The 21,817-nt window shown below is 45.9% G+C and overlaps 1 protein-coding gene across 1 annotated transcript in view; it reads left to right on the forward strand.

The window, feature by feature from the left end:
• The window catches only part of LOC137536763 (heparan-alpha-glucosaminide N-acetyltransferase-like), a 582,763-nt gene that overhangs the window by 130,727 nt on the left and 430,219 nt on the right, over positions 1-21,817 (forward strand). The window contains exon 8 of the mRNA XM_068258971.1: positions 19,065-19,141. Within this exon, the coding sequence (XP_068115072.1) occupies positions 19,065-19,141 (77 nt within the window). The remainder of the gene's footprint in view (positions 1-19,064; positions 19,142-21,817) is intronic.

Below are 21,817 nucleotides of genomic sequence, written 5' to 3' on the forward strand. Positions count from 1 at the left end.
ACGCTTGCTGCTAGAGATTAGTTAGAGATCAGATATTTTTTGCACTTAATAGGAAAGGACACCGCTAACCTCTGGGGAATTAATACAGGAGGTTTGCCCAGCAGGTGCTGATTTCTGGAATTAGTAAATGGGTTTTGGTATCTGCAGCAGTTCCTATCAATCTCCACTTTATTGCTCAATCTGCTTTTATCATCCAATCAGACTGCTTCCCTCATCTAGATAATCTTTGAGGTCCTTTGGGCCAGAAAATGCCCATTAGTCACAAAAGCCCCTTAATCCTGTTATGTTTGGGAGATAACAGTCAATTTCCTGTAGAGCTTCCCTCACCCCCTGCTGTTATGGGAATAGGCAAACATCCATTCCTATGTCATTACTGTTTGCTCACAGAAAAACAAGCATGTTTATATTCGACCAGCTCTGTGCAGGTTAATAAAGTCTATAGTACAGTTTCTATACTATTCTGGTTGTACACATTTGGACATAGATATCATTCTGTAATATAAATTAATGATCGCCCCACACATTGGAACAGGTGGATATGGGAACACAAGTGCAGAGAGTGAACGGACTAAAATGGCAGAAACACCTGATCTGCTGCATGCTTGTTCAGCATCTATGGCTAAACGTATTAGAGGCACAGGATCAAAAGGACAACCAGGCAATTGGTATTGCTTTATAGGAAATATGGCAGCCGCCATATCCCTCTCCTAACAGTTGTCCTTTCATCTAGTTTAACCATTATTTTGCTACTATTTTTTGTAGTAAACACAATTTCCCCTATGAGAGGAGTTCAGGAGAGAGATTTTTTTTGGGGGGCTGGAATATTTTAACATACAAGCATTTTGATTCATGATTTTTGGTCAAGAAGAAAAGTGAGAACCATCTTCATCAATTTCTCCTACAACATTTTATATACCTACAGTTTTTATTATTATTCAGTGCAACACATAAAATAATAAACAATGATTTCTAAAATATGAAACCTATGTTAATTGTCTTATGACATGGTCCGCATAGTTTGTATGAGTCAATTTGTACAGATAAGCAGCTGGCGAAATGTGTTTAACACTCCAGATTTATTTCTATAACGTATTTTTGGGCTTCTGACTTCTGAGACGACTGGGCGTATAAAACGACCCCCAACTTTTCCAGTTAAAATTATAAAGTTTGGGATATATTCACCGTATAATACTACCCTTCTTGACTGGACATTTGAATACTGTACTGTATGTACTGGTGCTATACTGTATAAACAGGTACAGAGACTGGTGCTTTACTATATGTGGTACCCAGTATACAACAACCAGCCAATCACGGCAGGCGATGTACCTTACCGGCGATTGGCTGGTTGTTGTATACAAAGCTTGCTTGGATTGGTCAGCCATCCCCGTCTCCAAGACTATCAGAGCGGTAGCGCAAACACGCCTCTTTCACCCGTCTGGCCTGCCCTTGTATACTATTACCTCCTTCTCTGCATTTCAGATCTCGCACATGCACATCTGCACCGCTTCAATGCCGTCCTCAGGAGTGAGATCTGAGAGGCAGAGAAGGAGGTATGGATACAAGGGTGGGCCAGACGGGTGAAAGAGGAGTGTTTTTCTGGGCACAGCGCAGCTTTTTCTTTTTTTTTTTTTTTCACATACTCCAGGTGTCCTGGATGCAGCTTGCTCCGCCCTTCACTTACGCTTTTCCAGTGGGGTGCCCTATTATCTTGTCATTGGGACTGCATTAAGTCACTTCTTTCCATGAATCCTGGTGAGTGGATTTTCTTCTACCATACTTGTACAGCTCCGCCCTTGCTGCTTTCATCCAGTTGCCACATGGCAGTGATGCAAATGTTTTTGAGCTCCCCCCACCATATGCACTACTACAGATTCTCCACTCCTGCTTGGAAGTTTCAGCACCCACCCTATAAGACCACACCCGGGGTATAAGACAACCCACGACTTTTGAGAAGCTTTTCCTGGGTTAAAAAGTAGTCTTAGGCTTCTTACACACTAAGACGTTGCGTTAGGTGCTACGTTAAGGTCCCATAACGTGCACCTAACGCAACGCATGGTGGTGGTGGCAGAGGACGTTAGCAAAGAGCCGCGTTAAGCTGCTCTTTGATGCGTCCGTGATGCGTACTATAGTATGCATGCGCTGGTGGAGACTACGTGAGCGGAACACTCCGCATCACGTGGTCCCACCAGTGACGTCAGCACAGTGCAGTGAATATTAATTAGCCATGTGGCTTGTTGCACTTTAGATTGACGTGCAGCGTTACAATGTAACGCAACGTGGGCACTGTGAACAGCCCATTGCAGTTACATTGCTGTGCGTTGGGGAGCGTTACAGGCTGCACTAACGTGTGCCTGTAACATCTCACTGTGAAAGCAGCCTTAAGGCTCGTACACACGTCGGATTTTTTTAAACGACCCGTCGTTTGGACGTCCGGTCGTTCAGTTGTCCGGACGTCAAATCGGGCGTGTGTGTACAGTCCGTCGTTCAGCTGATAAGACTGGACTTGAACGATGTCGTGTGTATGCACCTTTATACACTAGAATATACAGTAATAAGTACTTATTCATTGTACACTTCTCTTTTTTTTTTTTTTTTTTTAGAAATAAAGGTGTTTGTTGAGAAACCCTGATTAAAGGTCTGTGTTTTAATTGGATTGGCAAACCTCGAGTAGATTTACATTAAGCTGATTATGACTTTAAATTTAAATTCTTTAAAAAAAAATGGAAAAAGTTGTAACAGGGCTTCATACTCCCCACCATTATAGGACAACTGAAGTGAGAGGCATATTATACTATATTTGGCAAAGCTCTTTAACCTGCCTGGCGGTATGGACGAGCTCAGCTCGTCCATTACCGCCGGAGGCTGCCACTCAGGGCCTGCTGGGTCGATTGTCATCAAATAAAAAGGAGCACACGCAACCGGCACTTTGCCAGCCGCATGTGCTACCTGATCGCCGCCCGCGTCGATGCGCCGCGTGCAGCGGCGAAAGAGGGTCCCCTCAGCCGCCCAAGCCCAGCGCAGCCGGACCAAACAGTTCCGGCCAGCGCTAAGGGCTGGATCGGAGGCGGCTGACGTCAGGACGTCGGCTGACGTCCATGACGTCACTCCACTCGTCCCTATGGCGACGAGGAAAGCAAAACAAGGGCCGCTCATCGCGGCCTTTCTTGTTACTTCTGATCGCCGGAGGTGATCAGAAGTACGCATTAGGAGCGCCCTCTAGTGGGCTTTCATGCAGCCAACTTTTAGTTGGCTGCATGCAATAGTTTTTTTTTATTAAAAAAAAAAACGTCCCGGGTCGCCAGCCTGGTGATCTTAATAGAAGCCAGGCTGGTTAAAGGGGACCTAAAGTGAGAGGTGTTTGGAGGCTGCCACATTTTTTTCATTTTAGCAATACCAGTTGCCTGGCTGTCCTGCTGATCAGGTGTTTCTGACATTATTGTCAGATCTCACAAGATAAGCTGCATACTTGTTTCTGGTGTTATACAGGCACTACTGCAGCCAAATAGATCAGCAGGACTGCCAGGCAATAGGTATTGTTTAAAAGTAAATGGATATGGAAGCCTCCATATTCTTCTCTCTTCTCTCTTCAGTTGTCCTTAACCTCTGGAGGACCACAAGCTTACCCCCCCCCCCCCCCTCCCCACCCCAGTAACCAGGCCATTTTTTTTTTTTACAATTCTGCACTCCGCAGCTGTGACAAGTAATTAGTCGGCCATAAAACTTGGCAGCCAAATTAATCTTGCCTGCCCACTAACAGAGCTTTCTGTTGGTGGGAACTGATTGCTGCTGTGATTTGTATTTATTTATTTTTTATTTTTTTTTCCAATTAAAAACGTAATTTTTAAAACAAAAATTCCCTTCCCCTCCCTCCCCCCCCCCCCTCCTGCCCGAGATCCAATCACTGTGATTACCTCTCATAGGCATCAGCCTATGAGAGGGATCAGACTGTGAGCCACTAGAGGGGGCAGCTAAGTGACAAAGCTGTCCCCTTTACAGCGCTGCGTTAGATCACAGCGCTGTACAACAGTAAATTGCTGTTTGTTTTCTCACAGCCTGCCAGTTGCGATCACGGCTGGCAGGCTGATCATGGAGCCCTGCAGTGTTTGTTTACAGAAGCTCGAGTGAGCGTAAGCTCCCAGATAATCTTGCGCATGGCGAGATCACACGCATGTGCATGGTAGAGGAACAAGGAAGCCACTCTGCGACCTCCATCCTGCGTAGCAGGATACTACCCTATTAACGTTTGACATTTCTGACTGTGCTGTAGTATATGGCCATTTAGGACAATGGCTACAGGTCAATGACTATGAGCTGTCATACCTGAGTCAGTTTTCTGGCAGATCTGATCATTTCGATCCAATCTGTTGCTCCACCATACTCAATACATCTCACACAGTTAATTGATTGAATGCGTGACTGGTAATTTTTTGTTGAGCGATAGCTGCATAGCATTGGCTCAACATTGAGTGGTACAATCCTAGTAGTTTGATAGATACTGGATTAGATTTCTTCAAAAATCCAATCGAGATAGAGTGGGACAAGGTAGATAGAACAATGACTGCTACTTGATTGATTTCTGACTAGGGCGTAATTGATCAGGCCATTTATCAGCCCTTTAATAACAAGACAATAGCTTCTGATGCCACTATTGTCCTGTTACTAAAGATCCTAAACTGACAGTAACATTTGTAAATGTTTTCAAATAAATTCAAGTAAAGTCTGTTTATATTTGCTGGAAAACCTTATTTGTTGGAAAACCTTAAAGGACAACTTCAAGTCAAAGGGGTATGGAGGCTGCCATATTTATTTCCTTTTAAGCAGTACCAGTTTCCTGGCTGCCACAGAGCAAAGACATATGCTGTATACACACCATGAGTTTCTGCGTCGAATGCGTCCGTCGATACGCGTCGATTCGATTATTTCCGAGCATTTCTGAACGAATTTCGATGATTTTTAGGTCGATTGCCATGTAAAGTATGGCAAATCGACCTAACGATCCATCGAAGCTTGAATCGGACGTGTCGGAAATAATCGAAGCGGCGCGTATCGACGGACGCATCGAATGCAGAAACGCATGGTGTGTATCCAGCAATAAAAAGGGTTCAAACACTGGAGAGAACTCCTGGCAGCAGAGACCTGCTGTAAGCCTAAATATTTATCCTAACTCAGTGAGTTTTGACATGGGCAAGCAGGTTGTTGCATGAAAAACAGGCGCAGTGATAAGCTACATAGGTTGAGTGCCTCCAATTTTTCCTGCCTCCTGTATTTGCTTTAGGTTGACATTTTTGGCACATTTTGTTGTAGCGGTTCTGGTGACATTCACGAGTCACGACATACACGATTAAAGGACCGACACAGTGGTGCAGCTTTAGAGAATGTAGCAGTTGTGACCGCACCAGGGACACTAGACCTGAGGTTCCACACAGGGACCCTTCTAAAGTCGTGACATATTTTTGTTGGTCTAATAGTGGCATTACAGTGAGGGAAGCAAGGATATGTTTATCCTCCAAATTATTATTATTATTTTATAAAGAGCCAACATAGTCCATGGTGCTGCAAATTAAAAACTACAACTATCCAGACACATTAAGCGGAAGATCAATACAACATTGATATGCAAGAATAGAGGATTCCAGGGAAAGGTTTACAAAAACTTGGTAACCCTGGTTGCATTATTATAGTAATACAGACCTTTGGTACATTTCTAGGAATTAACATAGGCTAATATATAAAACATGAACCATAGGATGCAAAGAGGCTGTACTTTGTTATGCTATGAGATAAGTTAGCTTGCAAAACCAACAAAACCAACAAAAGTGCAAAAGTATTTGATGTTTTGTTACATATAGCCCTTTTATTAATGTTTCGAAAAGGACATGTTGAATTGAGCCCCCTGTTAAAGGATAATAAAACAAAATGTGATTTGTTTTGGCTTTGTTTTGTTTATATCAACAAATAGAAGCTATTGAAACGAAATCCAGGGCATGGGTTAACTAGATTATCAGTGAGATGCAATTCATTTTGACTTACATGCGGCTTTCATGTAAATTTGTGTGAAGCTTGAAAACAGACCAATCAAAATGAACAGGAAGTACGCTACATTTGATTGGCCAAATACCTCACTCCATATAAGTTGCACGCAAGCTGGAAATATTAGCAGCTCATTGACCATCTCTAGTTAACTGCAGGGTTACAATTTAGAGAGACCAAGGGTTCATTTGTGGTGACCATGTAAGCAAATAAGTTGTGGAATGTTTGTGGCTTTGGTTATTTATTGTATTTATAAAGCGCCAACATATTAAGGTTACAGACAATATTTAGGGGTGACATACAGCAATAAGACAGTACAGGAGTACATGCAAACCAGGTCACGCAGCACAGTAGGAGTACAAGGTCATGCTTAGTCACTGGATGAGAGCATGGAGATTAGGCAAGTCGAGTTCACTCAAGAGTTCACTAAGATCCATAGGATGGGTGTACAGTAATGGAGGTGCATGAACAAGTAGGAGACATAAGGAAGAGGACCCTGCCAAAGGCTTACTCTTGGGCCAGAGTTTGACATGTATGCTCTAGAGGGAGAGGTAGTAGGCACTGGAAAAGGTAGGGGACCCGAGTTCATCTGCGGGTTTGGAGCCTGGGGGGGAGGGGTGTGTGGGTAGGCCAGAGTGAAAAGGTGAGTTTTGTGGGCCTTCTTGAAGATCTTGAAGGAGGGGGAAACCCTAATGTGTGGGGAGGGGGAGGGGGGAGGTAGAGAGTTCCATAGTGTTGAAGCAGTTCTTGAGAAGTCCTGGAGGCGTACATGAGATTGGGTGATGCAGGGGGCAGTAAGGCGAAGTTCATTGGAGGAGTGGAGTGTGCGGCTAAGTGTGTACCTCCTAAATAAAATGGAAATGTAGGTGGGCAGGTTTTGTGAATTATCTTGAATGACACAGTATCTTGAATGTTGATTCTGATTCTGGACTGGATAGGAAGTCAGTGGAGGGAGTCACAAAGGGGAGCCACTGTGGTGGAGCGATGGGAGGATAATTCTGGCTGCCACATTCATGACGGACTCGGACTGCAGTGGGGCAATTTGGGTCATAGGGAGACCAGACAGAATGGCATTGCAGTAGTCAAGTCGGGAAATTATGAGGGCATGGATGAGGAGTTTGGTAGTGACAGAAGCCAGGAAAGGGCAATCTTGCAGGTGTTAGGGAGGTAGAAGTTGCAGGACTTTGTGAGGTTTTGCATGGGGGGGGGGGGGGGGGGGGTGGGGGGGAAGGAGGAGAGTGCACAGTTCAGAGTGACTCCAAGACAGTGGGCATGAGAGGTAGAGAGAATGGTAGTGTGGTTAACAGGGACATTCATATCTGGGAGGGTCAGGGATGGCTGGGGTGAGAGTATCATAAATTCCGTTTTTGCCTAGGTTTAGTTTCAGGAATCTAGCGGACATCCGGGAGGAGATGGCTGATAGGCAGGAGGGGACCTTGTCCATGGTAGTGGTGGATAGGCCAGGGATGTGGAGGTAGATCTGGGAGTCATCTGCATACAGATGATAGTTAAAACCCATGGAGGAGATAACCTTGCCAATGGAGGATGTGTATAGGGAGAACAGTAGGGTGCCAAGGACTGAGCCTTGGGGAACTCCCACTGAGTGGTAGTTAGGGGTGGATGAGGACTTGTTGAAGGAGTTTGTGAAGGAGCTATTGGAGAGGTAGGCTAGAGCTAGGCCAGGGCGAGGTCATGAATGGCTATGGACTGGAGGAGTAGGGGGTGGGCCACTGTGTCAAAAGCTGATGAAAGGTCAAGGAGTAGGAGAATGGAGTATTTGCTTTCAGCTTTAGGTAAGGCAAGGTTAATGACGACTTGGGTGAGAGCGGTTTCGGTTGGATGGGTAGGATGAAATCCAGATCGCAGTGAGTGTAGCAGGAATTGGCATCGAGGTATTGGGTCAGGCGTTTGTGAACCAGACGCTGAAGGAGTGAGCAATATTAGCTGGGAAGGGATGGTATAGGCGGTTAGTATGGGCCTCGATTGTGGTGAGGATACGCAAGGTGCAGGATGGGGAGAGAAGCAGACCCACCCCTCCCCCCGGTGCTGTTGTCTGATTTGGAGGTGTGACTGAGGTGAAGCCCACCATAGGAGAGGGCAGCCTCTGTGGCAGTTAGAGGGGGTAAGCCATGCCTCAGTGAGTGCGACGATGGTGACGGTTATGGAGAGGAAGAGGTTGTGGACCACTTTCAATTTGAGGACAGATCTGGAATTCCAGAGAATGCAGGGTAGGGGGAGCATGTGTTTGTTGGTGGGATGGATGTATATGAGGTTGGGGCGAAGATGGATGTTGAGGCTATTTATGGACAGGGCTGTGAGGTGTGTTAAGCAAGTGAGCAGGGGATGCTTGTCTGGCAACACGCTTTGGCCCAGGGTTAGGTGATATATCACCAGCTGCAAGTAGGAGGAGGGTGGAGACAGTGAACAAATGGGAATGGGATTTAAATGTTTGGTTAGTTTAGGAATTGGGTTATTTTTGCCTGGACAAAATGCTGTGTAGTCAGTGCTGGGCTCCCTGTTAGAGTTGAGCTGAAATTTTCGTAATTTCGCATTACTATAATTACGCATGCGAAATTTGCGATTACGATGCGAAATTAGCGTAGCGAAATTGCCATTAAAATCGTAATTGAAAATACCTTAAGCGTAATTTTCAACGCAAAATTTCGCGTTTCGTTCATGCCGTAATTTCGCATTAAACGCTACCGTAATTTCGCGTTAAACCGTAACGCTCCGTATAATATAAAAAAGCCGCCGACTTTAAGGGTTAATAGCAAAGCCCCCTTAAATGCTAAGAGCCTCAAATTTGGAGAATATATTAAGGAGATCAGGAGGAATAAGAGGAAAAATTTTTTTTTCAAAAACACCTTATAGTTTTTGAGAAAATCGATGTTAAAGTTTCAAAGTAAAAATGTATACATTTAAAAACCCGCCGATTTTAATGGTTAATAGCAAAGCCTGCTTAAAGTTTAGGAACACCAAATTCCTAGGGTATATTAAGGGGATCAGTGGGAATAAGAAGAAATTTTTTTTTTTCAAAAACACCTTATAGTTTTTGAGAAAATCGATTTTTAAGTTTCAAGGGCAAAAATGTCTTTTAAATGCGGAAAATGTCAGTTTTTTTTTGCACAGGTAACAATAGTGTATTATTTTCATAGATTCCCCCAAGTGGGAAGAGTTTTACTTACTTCGTTCTGAGTGTGGGAAATATAAAAAAAAAAACGACGTGGGGTCCCCCCTCCCAGACCTCTTTAACCCCTTGTCCCCCATGCAGGCTGGGATAGCCAGAATGCGGAGCACCGGCCGCGTGGGGCTCCGCACCCTGACTATACCAGCCCGCATGGTCCATGGATTGGGGGGTCTCGGAAGGGGAGGGGCAGCCAAGCTTTCCCCTCCCCCTCCGAGCCCTTGTCCAATCCAAGGACAAGGGGCTCTTCTCCACCTCCGATGGGCGGTGGAGGTGGAGGCCGCGATTTCCTGGGTGGGGGGTTCATGGTGGAATCTGGGAGTCCCCTTTAAAAAGGGGTCCCCCAGATGCCCACCCCCCTCCCAGGAGAAATGAGTATAGAGGTACTTGTAGTACCCCTTACCCATTTCCTTTAAGAGTTAAAAGTAAATAAACACACAAACACATAGAAAAAGTATTTTAATTGAACAAAAAACATAACCACGAAAAAAGTCCTTTAATATTCTTAATTAACCATTAATACTTACCTGTCCCTTTAAATAAATGATCCCACGCAATATCCTCGGAAATGTTCTATCAGTTACAATGTAACAAAGTTATTACAATATAACAACTTTGTTACATTGTAACTACGCCGCACCCAACGTCACTCACCGCCGCCGCCGCCACCGCGTCTGCGCTGCAGGACCCGACAGAGCTCTGAGCTATATATAGCTCAGAGCTCTCAAAAGCATCTTTGTATTTGGGCTCCAAGGAGCCCCATTGGTCCTTAGCAGACCAATGGGGTTCCTTCTGATTTGAAGTAACCCCATTGGTCTGCTAAGGACCAATGGGGCTCCTTGGAGCCCAAATACAAAGATGCTTCTCAGAGCTCTGAGCTATATAGCTCAGAGCTCTGTCGGGTCCGTGCAGGACGCTAAGTCCCCGCCGGCTCCGCTGCCCTCCCCGCCTCTCCCACATGTCACCCACATGTCACCCACATGTGGGTGACATGTGGGTGACAGATGTGGGCGGGGTGGACAGCGGGAGCTGCGGGGACTAAGGCCCCGTTCACACTTGCGGTTTTGTAAAAACCGCACCGGATGTCCGGACCGCACCGCATCCGGACCGGACCTGATCCGTACGGTTCCTATCCGGATCCGGTCCGGATCCGGTCCGTTTGCATCCGGTTTCCGTGCGGTGTGAACACGGTTGCGGTCCGGATCCGGTGTCTTAAGGAGATATACATCCTGTAAATACCTGGGGTCTGGGAGGTCAGCAGAAGGGTCTGGGGTCATTGTTGGAGACAGGTGGACGTGTGGAGACCATCCGTGGATACAGAGACTGCAGTTGGGACCATGGATCCAGGCATTTTTTACTCGTAAACCTGGGAATTCTCTCCTTCCTGTTGTTCGCCTCCTGACATATCAGACATGTTGCTGCCAAAAAGAGCTTCAGCATGAAATCGCTGCTGCCCCACTAACGCTGGGCCCATGTGGTCCCCATCCAAAATGCATAGGAAGTGGGGTAGAACGTCCGGTTTTTGTAGCCAGTGTGTTGTGCGCTCTCCGGCTCTCATTGCTTTGTATTGGCCGGATGGTGCAGTCCGGCTCCGCTCCGGATACGGCTGCCGGAGGAGCCGGACCAAAAAATAGCGCATGTTGGAACGGACGCCGGAGTCCGGATCCGGTCCGGCTCCGGTCCGGCAGAACGGATGCATGTGAACGGACGCATGTGAACGGACGCATAGGCTTTCATTGCCATGCCGTGCGTCCGTTCCGTCCGTTCTGAAAGCGGTCCGGCTCCGGCACGGCGATTCCGGACGGCCACCGCTAATGTGAACCGGGCCTTAGCGTCCTGCACGGACGCGTATGCGGCGGCTGAGCGGCGAGTGGCGTCGGGTGCGGTGTAGTTACAATGTAACAAAGTTGTTACATAATAACTTTGTTACATTGTAACTGATAGAACATTTCCGAGGATATTGCGTGGGATCATTTATTTAAAGGGACAGGTAAGTATTAATGGTTAATTAAGAATATTAAAGGACTTTTTTCGTGGTTATGTTTTTTGTTCAATTAAAATACTTTTTCTATGTGTTTGTGTGTTTATTTACTTTTAACTCTTAAAGGAAATGGGTAAGGGGTACTACAAGTACCTCTATACTCATTTCTCCTGGGAGGGGGGTGGGCATCTGGGGGACCCCTTTTTAAAGGGGACTCCCAGATTCCACCATGAACCCCCCACCCAGGAAATCGCGGCCTCCACCTCCACCGCCCATCGGAGGTGGAGAAGAGCCCCTTGTCCTTGGATTGGACAAGGGCTCGGAGGGGGAGGGGAAAGCTTGGCTGCCCCTCCCCTTCCGAGACCCCCCCAATCCATGGACCATGCGGGCTGGTATAGTCAGGGTGCGGAGCCCCACGCGGCCGGTGCTCCGCATTCTGGCTATCCCAGCCTGCATGGGGGACAAGGGGTTAAAGAGGTCTGGGAGGGGGGACCCCACGTCGTTTTTTTTTATATTTCCCACACTCAGAACGAAGTAAGTAAAACTCTTCCCACTTGGGGGAATCTATGAAAATAATACACTATTGTTACCTGTGCAAAAAAAACTGACATTTTCCGCATTTAAAAGACATTTTCGCCCTTGAAACTTAAAAATCGATTTTCTCAAAAACTATAAGGTCTTTTTGAAAAAAAATTTTTTCCTCTTATTCCCACTGATCCCCTTAATATACCCTGTGAATTTGGTGTTCCTAAACTTTAAGCAGGCTTTGCTATTAACCGTTAAAGTCGGCGGGTTTTTAAATGTTTACATTTTTCCTTTGAAACTTTAACATCGATTTTCTCAAAAACTATAAGGTCTTTTTGAAAAAAAAAATTTTCCTCTTATTCCTCCTGATCTCCTTAATATATTCTCCAAATTTTAGGCTCTTAGCATTTAAGGGGGCTTTGCTATTAACCCTTAAAGTCGGCGGCTTTTTTATATTATACGGAGCGTTACGGTTTAACGCGAAATTACGGTAGCGTTTAATGCGAAATTACGGCATGATACGACTGTAATGCGAAAATTACGCGAAAATTACGCTTACGCGAAATTTCGCGAAATCCTTCTTCATTACGATTATGTACTTACGGCCATAATCGTTATTACACTAATTACGCGAAATTTCGCAAAATCGTATTTAGGTCATTACGCTCATCTCTACTCCCTGTGCTCTGAGATGTGCTTTTGGCTGTCCTTTTGCCATTGCGATCTGTAAATTACGAGACTTTCCATGCATAGCAAGTTGTCTCATTGTCTTGTGTATTGCTGCCATCCCTCTCTCTGAGTGGCTAATATAATGCTTCGTTTAGATTGATAACTAGTGTGGGGATATCTTAAGCATTTGGTGCCTCTGCAAATGTGAGCTTCAAACGTAATCATAGCTAAATACAAGGGAATTTTGTTCATTCCTATTTATCTCCTAGCAAAGGAGGCTCTGCATGCCAACTTAGCCCAGCTATCAGGCATCTGGGAATGACATGAAGATTCATCACAGGGAATTAGACAGAGCATCCTTCCTGCTCTGTTTACATAGTAATTCAATCTCGGCTGAGGCCCAGCACTGTCTCAGGGTGAAAAAACTATTCATCTAATGAAGGTTTGGCTTCATTTGCTACCATGCAAACCTTTATAGTCAGTAGTCCTAAGAAAGGAATGATGGACAGATAGCCCAAAATAGGTAATTCAATTAAAATGAACTATTTTGCTGTCAGTGGAGATAGTTGTATTTTTTTTCACATTGATACCACAGTCTTAACGATTATATGAAATAGCTAGAAGCTCTGACTGCTGCGCAATTTTTCTGTATAATATTTGTTGTATTGTTTAAACCTGATCAACGAATGGCAAACGTCATAACATTTTGGGTCTCCAGCAATACATGATGTTCTTAATCGGGTACTAACCAAGAGGGTAAAGGTGGCCATACATCAGGTGACTTCTCGGCCAATCGACCATCCCTTTTGCTAATTATAATCGGGTCAGATGAAAATCTGTGCCGCCAAGAGCTTGTTCGATCGACTATGCAACCCAATTTCTGGCCGCATGTATTAATCACGCATGCTGCAAGATTTAGGGCCTGTTTCCACTAGTGTGGCGCGATTTCGATGGGAAAATTGCGGTAACGAATCCACATGCGGTTGCGTTGCAGTTTCTATGCGGATTTTCAAGCGGAATCGCTCACGGTTTGCACAACGCGATTTTAACCATGTCAATGCCAGCAAGCATTGACATGGGTTTTCAAGCGGAAACGGCGGGAAAACCGCAAGACAAAAAGCACTTGCACTTTTCCTATTAAATTACCGACGAATCGTGTGCGGCGTGCAAATTCTGATGGCTCTGCCGTGCAGATTTTTTCTGTACGACAAACCGCACAGAATCCCGCACAAGTGGACACCGGCCCATCCACTTGTGTTGTCTATGCGAATCTGCATGCAGGAAACGCATACAGATTCGCTCTAGTGGAAACAAGCCCTTAGGACCGACGTGCTTGATTGGGTGTGCAGCAGTAAGGGCGTACGATATCGCTACGGAAAACCAGATGCTGTCCCTTCTGATGTAAAATTGCCCCCCCGCAGTGCTGTTGCAGTATACTTTATATGTCGGGGTCCGCTGCAGGCTCCGGGCTCAGTCCTGAATCCACATACACTCGTCCCAGGTTGCTGTCTGTGTAACATGGGCGCATGTGTGGCGTAACACGCACCCGCATTTCTGCTGGCAACCATGTGTGGCGCGTGTGTGGATTGCAGACTGCACTCTTAGATCAGATTCTATCAGAAAGAGATCTGTCTCTTGGTAAATCTGCCCTTACATCCTTTTATGTGTGGGCACCTTAAGAGAATGCTGCCTAGTTTTGCACTTCTAACAATACGTCCTCTCTGCCTCCAATTAAGAGACCCTGATTCTCAGTATTATTTTTTATTTGTATAGCGCCAACATCTTCTGCAGCACTGGCGAACGGAGGGGGCTATTCCGGGTGTCTGGAACACCCCCCCCCCCCCCCCCTGCAGTGAGCTGTGTATTCAGCCAGGGAAGCCTGCATAATATAAACAGTCTCATTCTCCCTCCCTTCTTACTTCTGGTGCCTCCCTCAGGCTAATGGAATGAGAGAGGCAGCCAAGCTTCCCCCACAAGAAGATGCAGCCTGCAGTGAGAGAATGTTGATTCTGGAGTCCCCCACTCTCCACAGCACAGAAGTGTCAGACATGATGCAATTAGAGGGCAGGCAAGCTGGTAAATATGCACAGCATGATGCAGAGCGTGCATGGACTCAGGGTCCGTTTGCAAACATCTGTCTGGTCTCTCCCCATTGTTATGACTGCATGTGTGGATAAGGTGTTAAACAAGTTTAAAAGTTTTTGACAGTCCCTAGACTCCAGGAGGGCTTCTTTCTGACTTGTGTGGGAGACTGGCAGGGACAGGAGTCCGATTACAGGCAAGTAGCCTCTGTGTGATGTGCAATACAGATAAGTTCTCTGCTCCATCTCAGGCTATTCTTAATTTCTCCACTCCTCTCTCTGGGCTAGTACAACGCCATAATGACAATAGCAATCGCTACCAATTTGTGAGTGTGATTTTGTGAAGCGATTTTCAGAGCGATTTTTGAATGAATCGCTCAAAAACATGCTACATGCGGAGTATACGTGGGATTTTGAAAAAGTCACAACACTGCTGTGAGAACACTGTCATAGGGTAACCTTAGCCAAGCTCTTTTCAAATCACTGTTGATTTGAAAAGCGCTCAGAAGCGCTGGTGTGCACCAGCCTCCTTCATTCACCTTTGTTTCCCTCTTCCCCTAGTGCTGGCTATGTCTTCTTGTCATACAGGAAAGCTAAATAAAAGTGCAATTCTGGTGAGACAAAATAATATTATTTAGTATTTATATATTTATATAGCGCCGCCATCTTCCGCAGATGCATATATCCCTGCATCATATGGGTATCTCTTACGCTATGTGACACTATGTGGCATATTCCACTGAATTGTCCAAACTAAGTCTACCTCCCGTTCCTCTCTTGGGGAGTTGTTCCAGCGCTGTACCCCGTTCAAATTTGCTGCTACCAGAAGCCCTCAGAAACACTCGTCCTTGAGTACTTCCAAAGATAGGCAGCTCCGTAATACGCCAGCGCACTTTTGTGCATGGGCAGTATGGAGCCACCTGTATTCGGAAGCACTCGAGGACATAAGTGCTTCTGGACCTTTCAGGATTCCCCCCCCCCCCCCCCCCCTTAAATGTCCTGCGTTTGCCCCTGGCTGTACAAAGTACAAAACAAATGGCGAGGAGCATAGATACAGTACATGAAAGTTTAAAAACTCTGTACAATCAGGGCATCCAGCAATACACATACAGACATTGTTGATGTATGGTTTGAGATATCACTAATACTAGTGCATGCTCACCTGATAGAATTAAATAAAAATAAGAAACGCTAGGAGGAGGTCCCTGCAAGCTTACAGTCTGTGCAGGCCTGGTCAAACTACAGATCCCGTGCCACATTTGGCCCATGGTAGCCATGAAGCCAGCTCGGCGTTAGCAGGCGGGATTTCGAGCCTTATCTCTTTTCCCTCCTGCCGTCCGTTCACAAATACAGTGCACATAAAAGTTAATGCCTAGCGATTTTTGGAGTATTTTGGTGTAGAGGTTTTGAATTTTTCGTACAGTTTGTGCTGGAAGTGCAATAGCGTTTTTTTAGAGTGATTTTCCACCTTCCTATACTTAAAGCGTAACTGTGGCTGGGTAGTGTAATGGTTAAGGGTTAATGGTTAAGGGCTCTGCCTCTGACACAGGAGACCAGGGTTCAAATCTCGGTTCTGCCTGTTCAGTAACCCAGCACCTATTCAGTAGGAGACCTTTGGCAAGTCTCCCTAACACTGCTACTGCCTATAGAGCGCGCCCTAGTGGCTGCTGCTCTGGTGCTTTGAGTCCGCCAGGAGAAAAGCGCAATATAAATGTTATTTGTCTTGTCAAGATGCGTATCAAATACACTGTTTCACTTACCTGGGCTTCTGCAAGCCCCCAGCAGCCATCCTGTCCGGCGCCAGTCCTCCACAAGCCTCCACTCTCCCTCCGCCGTTCCGTTCCAATCCTCGACTTGTAAGTCGAGGACAGCGCAGCTCTGCCAAGCGTATCTTTTCTTTGCGGTTCCCTCTGCAATAGCTCTATTGCAGAGGGGAATGTGAAGAAAAGATACGCGTGACCAAAGCTGTGCAGGCGCAGTGGCCCGGTGGCAGAACCAAAAGTAGCTGGCGGCGGGAGAAGGAGGCTCGTGGAGGACCAGGGCGGCACAGGACGGCTGCTGGGGGCTTGCCGAAGCTCCAGGTAAGTGAAACTGTGTGTTTGATACGCATCTACAGTTCCGCTTTAACACTGAGACTGAGTTTGCGTTTGGGAAAAAAAATCACATCACTCTGGTGTGATCCATCCCAGCACTTCTCAAACCGCTTATGTTGTTAAAAAGTGCTCAGAAGCGCTCTAGGTGTGCACCAGCCCCTAGAGGGTAGTGGGTTGGAGACATTCGTGAAGGAGACACGGGTTAGTGGATGTGATCGTAAACCTCCAATAGAGCGAATTATAGGCTTGTCTGAACAGGTGTGTTTTGAGAGTGTGTTTGACGGTTTCCAGGCATGATGGACTGGCTGTGGGAGAGCATTCCAAAGGGGAGATGATGCTTGTGAGAAGTCTGGGATGTGGGAATGAGAGAAGGCGACTAAGCTAAAGGATAAGGGGGTATCCTGGGTAGAGCAAAGGTTCTGGGTGGGATGATATGTGGAGATTGGTGGGGAAGCATAAGGAGGATATCTTATTGTAGATCTTTGTATGATAGGACGATGAACTTCATGTATGACAATTTTGAACATCTGATTACAAAAATTGCATAATGTATGGCCTGCTTTAGAAGACACTGAGCTAATGAACACTGCATGTAACACGCTTGCATATAAAATTCTTCACCAGATCAGTCCTATACATTGCTATATGAGGGCACATGTGGCAAAAAGTGGACAGAAGTACCATAAAAATCTCTGAGACATAAAATACACAATGTTAGTACCATTTTCCCCAAATAACGTAAGTGGGCAGCATGTATACCCAAACAATATAAATGGGCAGGATATCTTCTCCATAAACAGAAGTAGGCAGCACATCACAAAATAAATATCTGCATGTCCACTTAAACAACAAATGGGAAACTCCTTTTCTGAAACAATATAGACAGCAATGTACCATTTAACCAACACAATAAGGCATATACCACCCCTGCTAAAATATAGTAAGGAAGCGCCCTCTCCCCATACCCTACATGCACAAAATATAATTAGACAGCAAGCTCACACCTTATTAGATTGTGTCCCACCCAATCACAAAAACCTTATCCGCAGTGTTCTTTTAGCCAGATAAGTGTTTTGCCTCCTATTTACTTTTCAGGAAACAATGCAAAATTTCTACAAGCTATTTAACAAGCTTATTTCCATGGATAACAGTTTTAGTATAACACTTGCTGAGCAGGAAAAAAGACGTTTCTTATAAGTACTAGTATTCTATGTACTTTTGTTTATCTCATCCATATCACTTCAAGTACACTATCATTTTGTTTTTGCAGTATTTTCTAATTCTTTTTTTTGAAAACGGTTTGTTATACTTTATGGTGCCCATGGATATACTGTACAAATATTTTCCAGTTTAGATAGCACCTGTCCATAGGGAATATTGTTCTCCTGTCTATAGTTTGCTTTTAGTGGGTTACATGCAGTAGTGAACAGTCTGTTCCTGTTCTCTACTGTTACACCTTAACTGACATTGAAAAAAGTTAATAGGGACTATGAAATCCTCTATAATACAACCCCTGTGTCCCTGCGTCACGCTGTCCCTGTGTAGCTGGGTCCGTGCTTTTTGCTACTGCGTATGTGCGCACAGAGACAGGAGGATGGGGCCAGGGGGCCGGGTGTGCGTGCGTGCGCAGTAACAGGCGGCGGCGGCGAGAAAACACAGACCTAGAGCCTATTTTTAAATGGGCTTGGGTCTGCTAGTGTACTATAATGTTGTGACCACCAAGAAGTTGGTACTTGTGGCAACTGGCAACATCATCCCTCCCAGTAAGGGTCTGTTCACACTAGAGTGGATGCAAAACGGAAACGGTAAGCCCAGCTGATGCATTCCATCCATTTTGCATCCACTTGCAACCATTTCACCATCTGCTCATCCATTTCGATCATGTGTCCTGCATTGATCAGGTCTGCCCGTATGCATCGCCGCCAACTTGTCCTGCTGCCACTCTGTCCATCTGTATTTAGCCTAGAGGCCAGCAGGAGCATGGGGCTCTCCATAGGCTGCATTAGGCCCTAGCAAGAGGAAGAATTTTCATTGGTCCACCATGAACCAATGAGAATTCTCCCTGTTACTGAGGATTCCCATTGATCTTTTGCAGCCCAATGGAGATCTCCATGCTAATGTTGGCCACTGGGCTGTGTACAAGGGATTGATCAGGACGATTGGTTGGAGAACATGTGAGTATAACGTCATGGTAGCGATGAAATCGGGTGACGCGATAACTCTCCTACGGTGTCCATTCTCATAGGCTTTCATTGTCCGGGAAAATGTGCCAAGTTCGGAATCTGCGTTCCACTTACCGTAAGCAAGTTGAATTAGATAAGGGCCAGAAACGTACGGGAGATCGTTTAGAAGTACATTTCTACGATTAATTTCTCAGTCCTTTAGCTTGAGTGTCAACTACATCCTAGAACGTGATATTTATGTGGTTTGGTGAATCTGCCTCTGTACTTTATAGTACACATTTACATGTCCTCTTCTTTGTTTTGTTTGTTATTCAGGCCTCAGATGATACCCAAGAACAAAAAGTGGAGGTTCATAAATCAAGACGTCTGCTATCACTGGATACGTTCAGAGGGTAATGTACACATATTTGTTACATCCATAGGTTCAACTGGACAACTTTTCACTGTTACTGCACGATACTTCACTGTTACTACTAGCAGCTTCTTTAGTGCAAATTGAGTTACAAAGAAATTATCAGTCCGTTATGTACAGATATTTAATTTTATTTATGAAGTGCTAACATCCTTGGTTGCACTGTACAGCACAAAATAAACAATGGTCGGGACCCGAGATACAGAAGTAATTTGATGGACAATACAAACCGAACATCCAGCAACACAAAAACAAAATGCATACAGAGCTTGAGTTGTGTAAAACTTCATCAATACCAGTATGTGATGGGCCCTATCCACTTCACCTTTCCTAAAAAAGGTAATACCTAAAAAAAATAGTGAAGCCTCTGAATCCTGTAGAGGCTTCTCACGGCGCCCTCTGGTACCCTGTTGCTGTTGGCGACTCTGTTCAATTCCTGCGATACCTGTTGCCACCCCTGGTGGAGGGGTGATTTACCCCCTTCTTTCCAATCTACAGAGAATGACTTCTTAATCCTGAGACAGGTCTTAATCTCCCCACCTGCATTTAGAGTGGTTGCCTATCGGGTAACCCTGGCTTGTGAGTATCAATTTACTTACTTACACGATCCATCAAATCCAATACATACTACACTATATTGGACTCTGTGTTTCTCTTTTTGTAATTGAGCCACTGGCTTTTGAGTTGACTGGCCATCGTGACAGCCTGTCAACTTTAACTGCAGATGGTATGCCATAGCAAAGTCTGCTGAATCCGCCAGTGGTGTGCCGATGCAGAAGTAAATGGACTCACTGTTGGTGGATTGCCATGAATACACAACACACCGCTGTGAAACTTTGCTGGAAAATACTTGTCCTAGACAACAAGATTTTTACCAGGAATTGCCATGCATGTGACTATACAAACCTGTAACTGTTTTAGCAAAAAAACAATAAACGCATATGCGGACAGCAGGCCTACATTTACCAGAATTAGTTGGTTTGCTTTCTCTATTAATAAAACCAAATAATATCCAAAGAGGCAGTGCTACACAGCAAAGTCCCACTGTACTAGTAACAAGTGACTATGTCCTCTGAGCAAACGCCACAACTTTGCACAAATATGTATTTTCTACTTCAAACCACTGGCATAGGAGCAGGGGGCGCAGCAGTCGCACTGGCGACCGGGCCCCCGATCTCCTAGGGCCCCTACCGGCCTCTGCTCCCCGCATTCTCCTCTGTCCACAGGCCCTCTGAGAGCAGCTTGGCTCCGCCTCCAAATCGGGGTAGCTCCGCCCCCAAATCGCGAGAAGCTCTGCCCCTCACAGGATCGTTCCTGTGAGTTGCTTGATTCTTTCACCGAGCCCTGCCCCTGCAAATCCCATTGGCTGGCAGGGCAAGATAAGAGGACAGAGCATGGGAGAAGATGGAGATGTGCCAGGAGCTTCCCTCCCCCAAACAAACAGAGCAGGAGGTTTGAGAGGTGAGTGCTGTCTTTCTCTTTATTTCCCTGACACTGCCTATCAGCCATTACTGTATCCAGAACCCGCAACAGGGCTCATTAACCTTCCTCCACCGGACCCCTAGTATGTTCCCTTTCTTTCTATCCATTCCCCAGAATTCTCACTAGCTCCCCCTTAACCTCTCTCCACCCAGACTCCTAATAACCTCCCTCACTCCCCCCTCAATATTCTTCACCCTCCCTTTCCCATACTCCTAACTGCTCTCCCTTCTTACCCCCCGTCGCCCCTCCCCCGCCCCTCCCCCTCTGACACCTAATAACACCCCCCCCCCCGGTCTATCCACACTTCCCCTAATAATAGAACAAAACACTTTGAGATCCAATATGGAAGGGGTATGACCCAATTGAGTACAAACAAATTTGAAGAAATTTTTTTTTAACACTTGCAAAATCAAACATAAAAACATGCATAGCAGCAACCTGCCCACACCCCACCTTACACCCCTAGGCCCACCTCCCCCTCTCTAGATCACCCCGCCCAACTAAATTGGAATGGAAATTCCAATAATGGCTCCCCTCTCTTGCCTCACTCTCCCCTCAATATTCCTCACCCTCCCTTTCCCAGACTCCTAATAACTGCTCTCCCTTCTTACTCACCCCCCTGAGCCCTAATAACCCCCTCCTCTCTCCTCACTCCCCCCTCAATATTCTTCACTGTCCCCCAGACCCCTAATAGCTCACCTCTCTCGCCTCACTCCTTCCTCAATAATCCTCACCTTCCCTTTCCCAGACCCCTAATAACCCCCCTGTCTCTTCTCACTCACCCCCCTAATAACCCCCCTCTCTCTCGCCTCACTCCCTCCTAAATATTTCCCACCCTCCCTTATCCAGACCCCTAATAATCCTGCTCTCTTCTCACTACCCCCTCAATATTCCTCACCCTCCCTTTCCCAGACTCCTAATAACCGCTCTCCCTTCTTACTCACCCCCCTGAGCCCTAATAACCCCCCCCCTCTCTCCTCACTCCCCCCTCAATATTCTTCACTGTCCCCCAGACCCCTAATAATAGCTCCCCTCTCGCCTCACTCGTCCCTCAATAATCCTCACCGTCCCTTTCCCAGACCCCTAATAACCCCCCTGTCTCTCCTCACTCACCCCCCTAATAACCCCCCTCTCTCTCTCCCGCCTAAATATTTCCCACTCTCCCTTTCCCAGA

Source organism: Hyperolius riggenbachi, chromosome 10 (genome assembly GCF_040937935.1).
Source record: "Hyperolius riggenbachi isolate aHypRig1 chromosome 10, aHypRig1.pri, whole genome shotgun sequence".
Taxonomy (NCBI): domain Eukaryota; kingdom Metazoa; phylum Chordata; class Amphibia; order Anura; family Hyperoliidae; genus Hyperolius; species Hyperolius riggenbachi.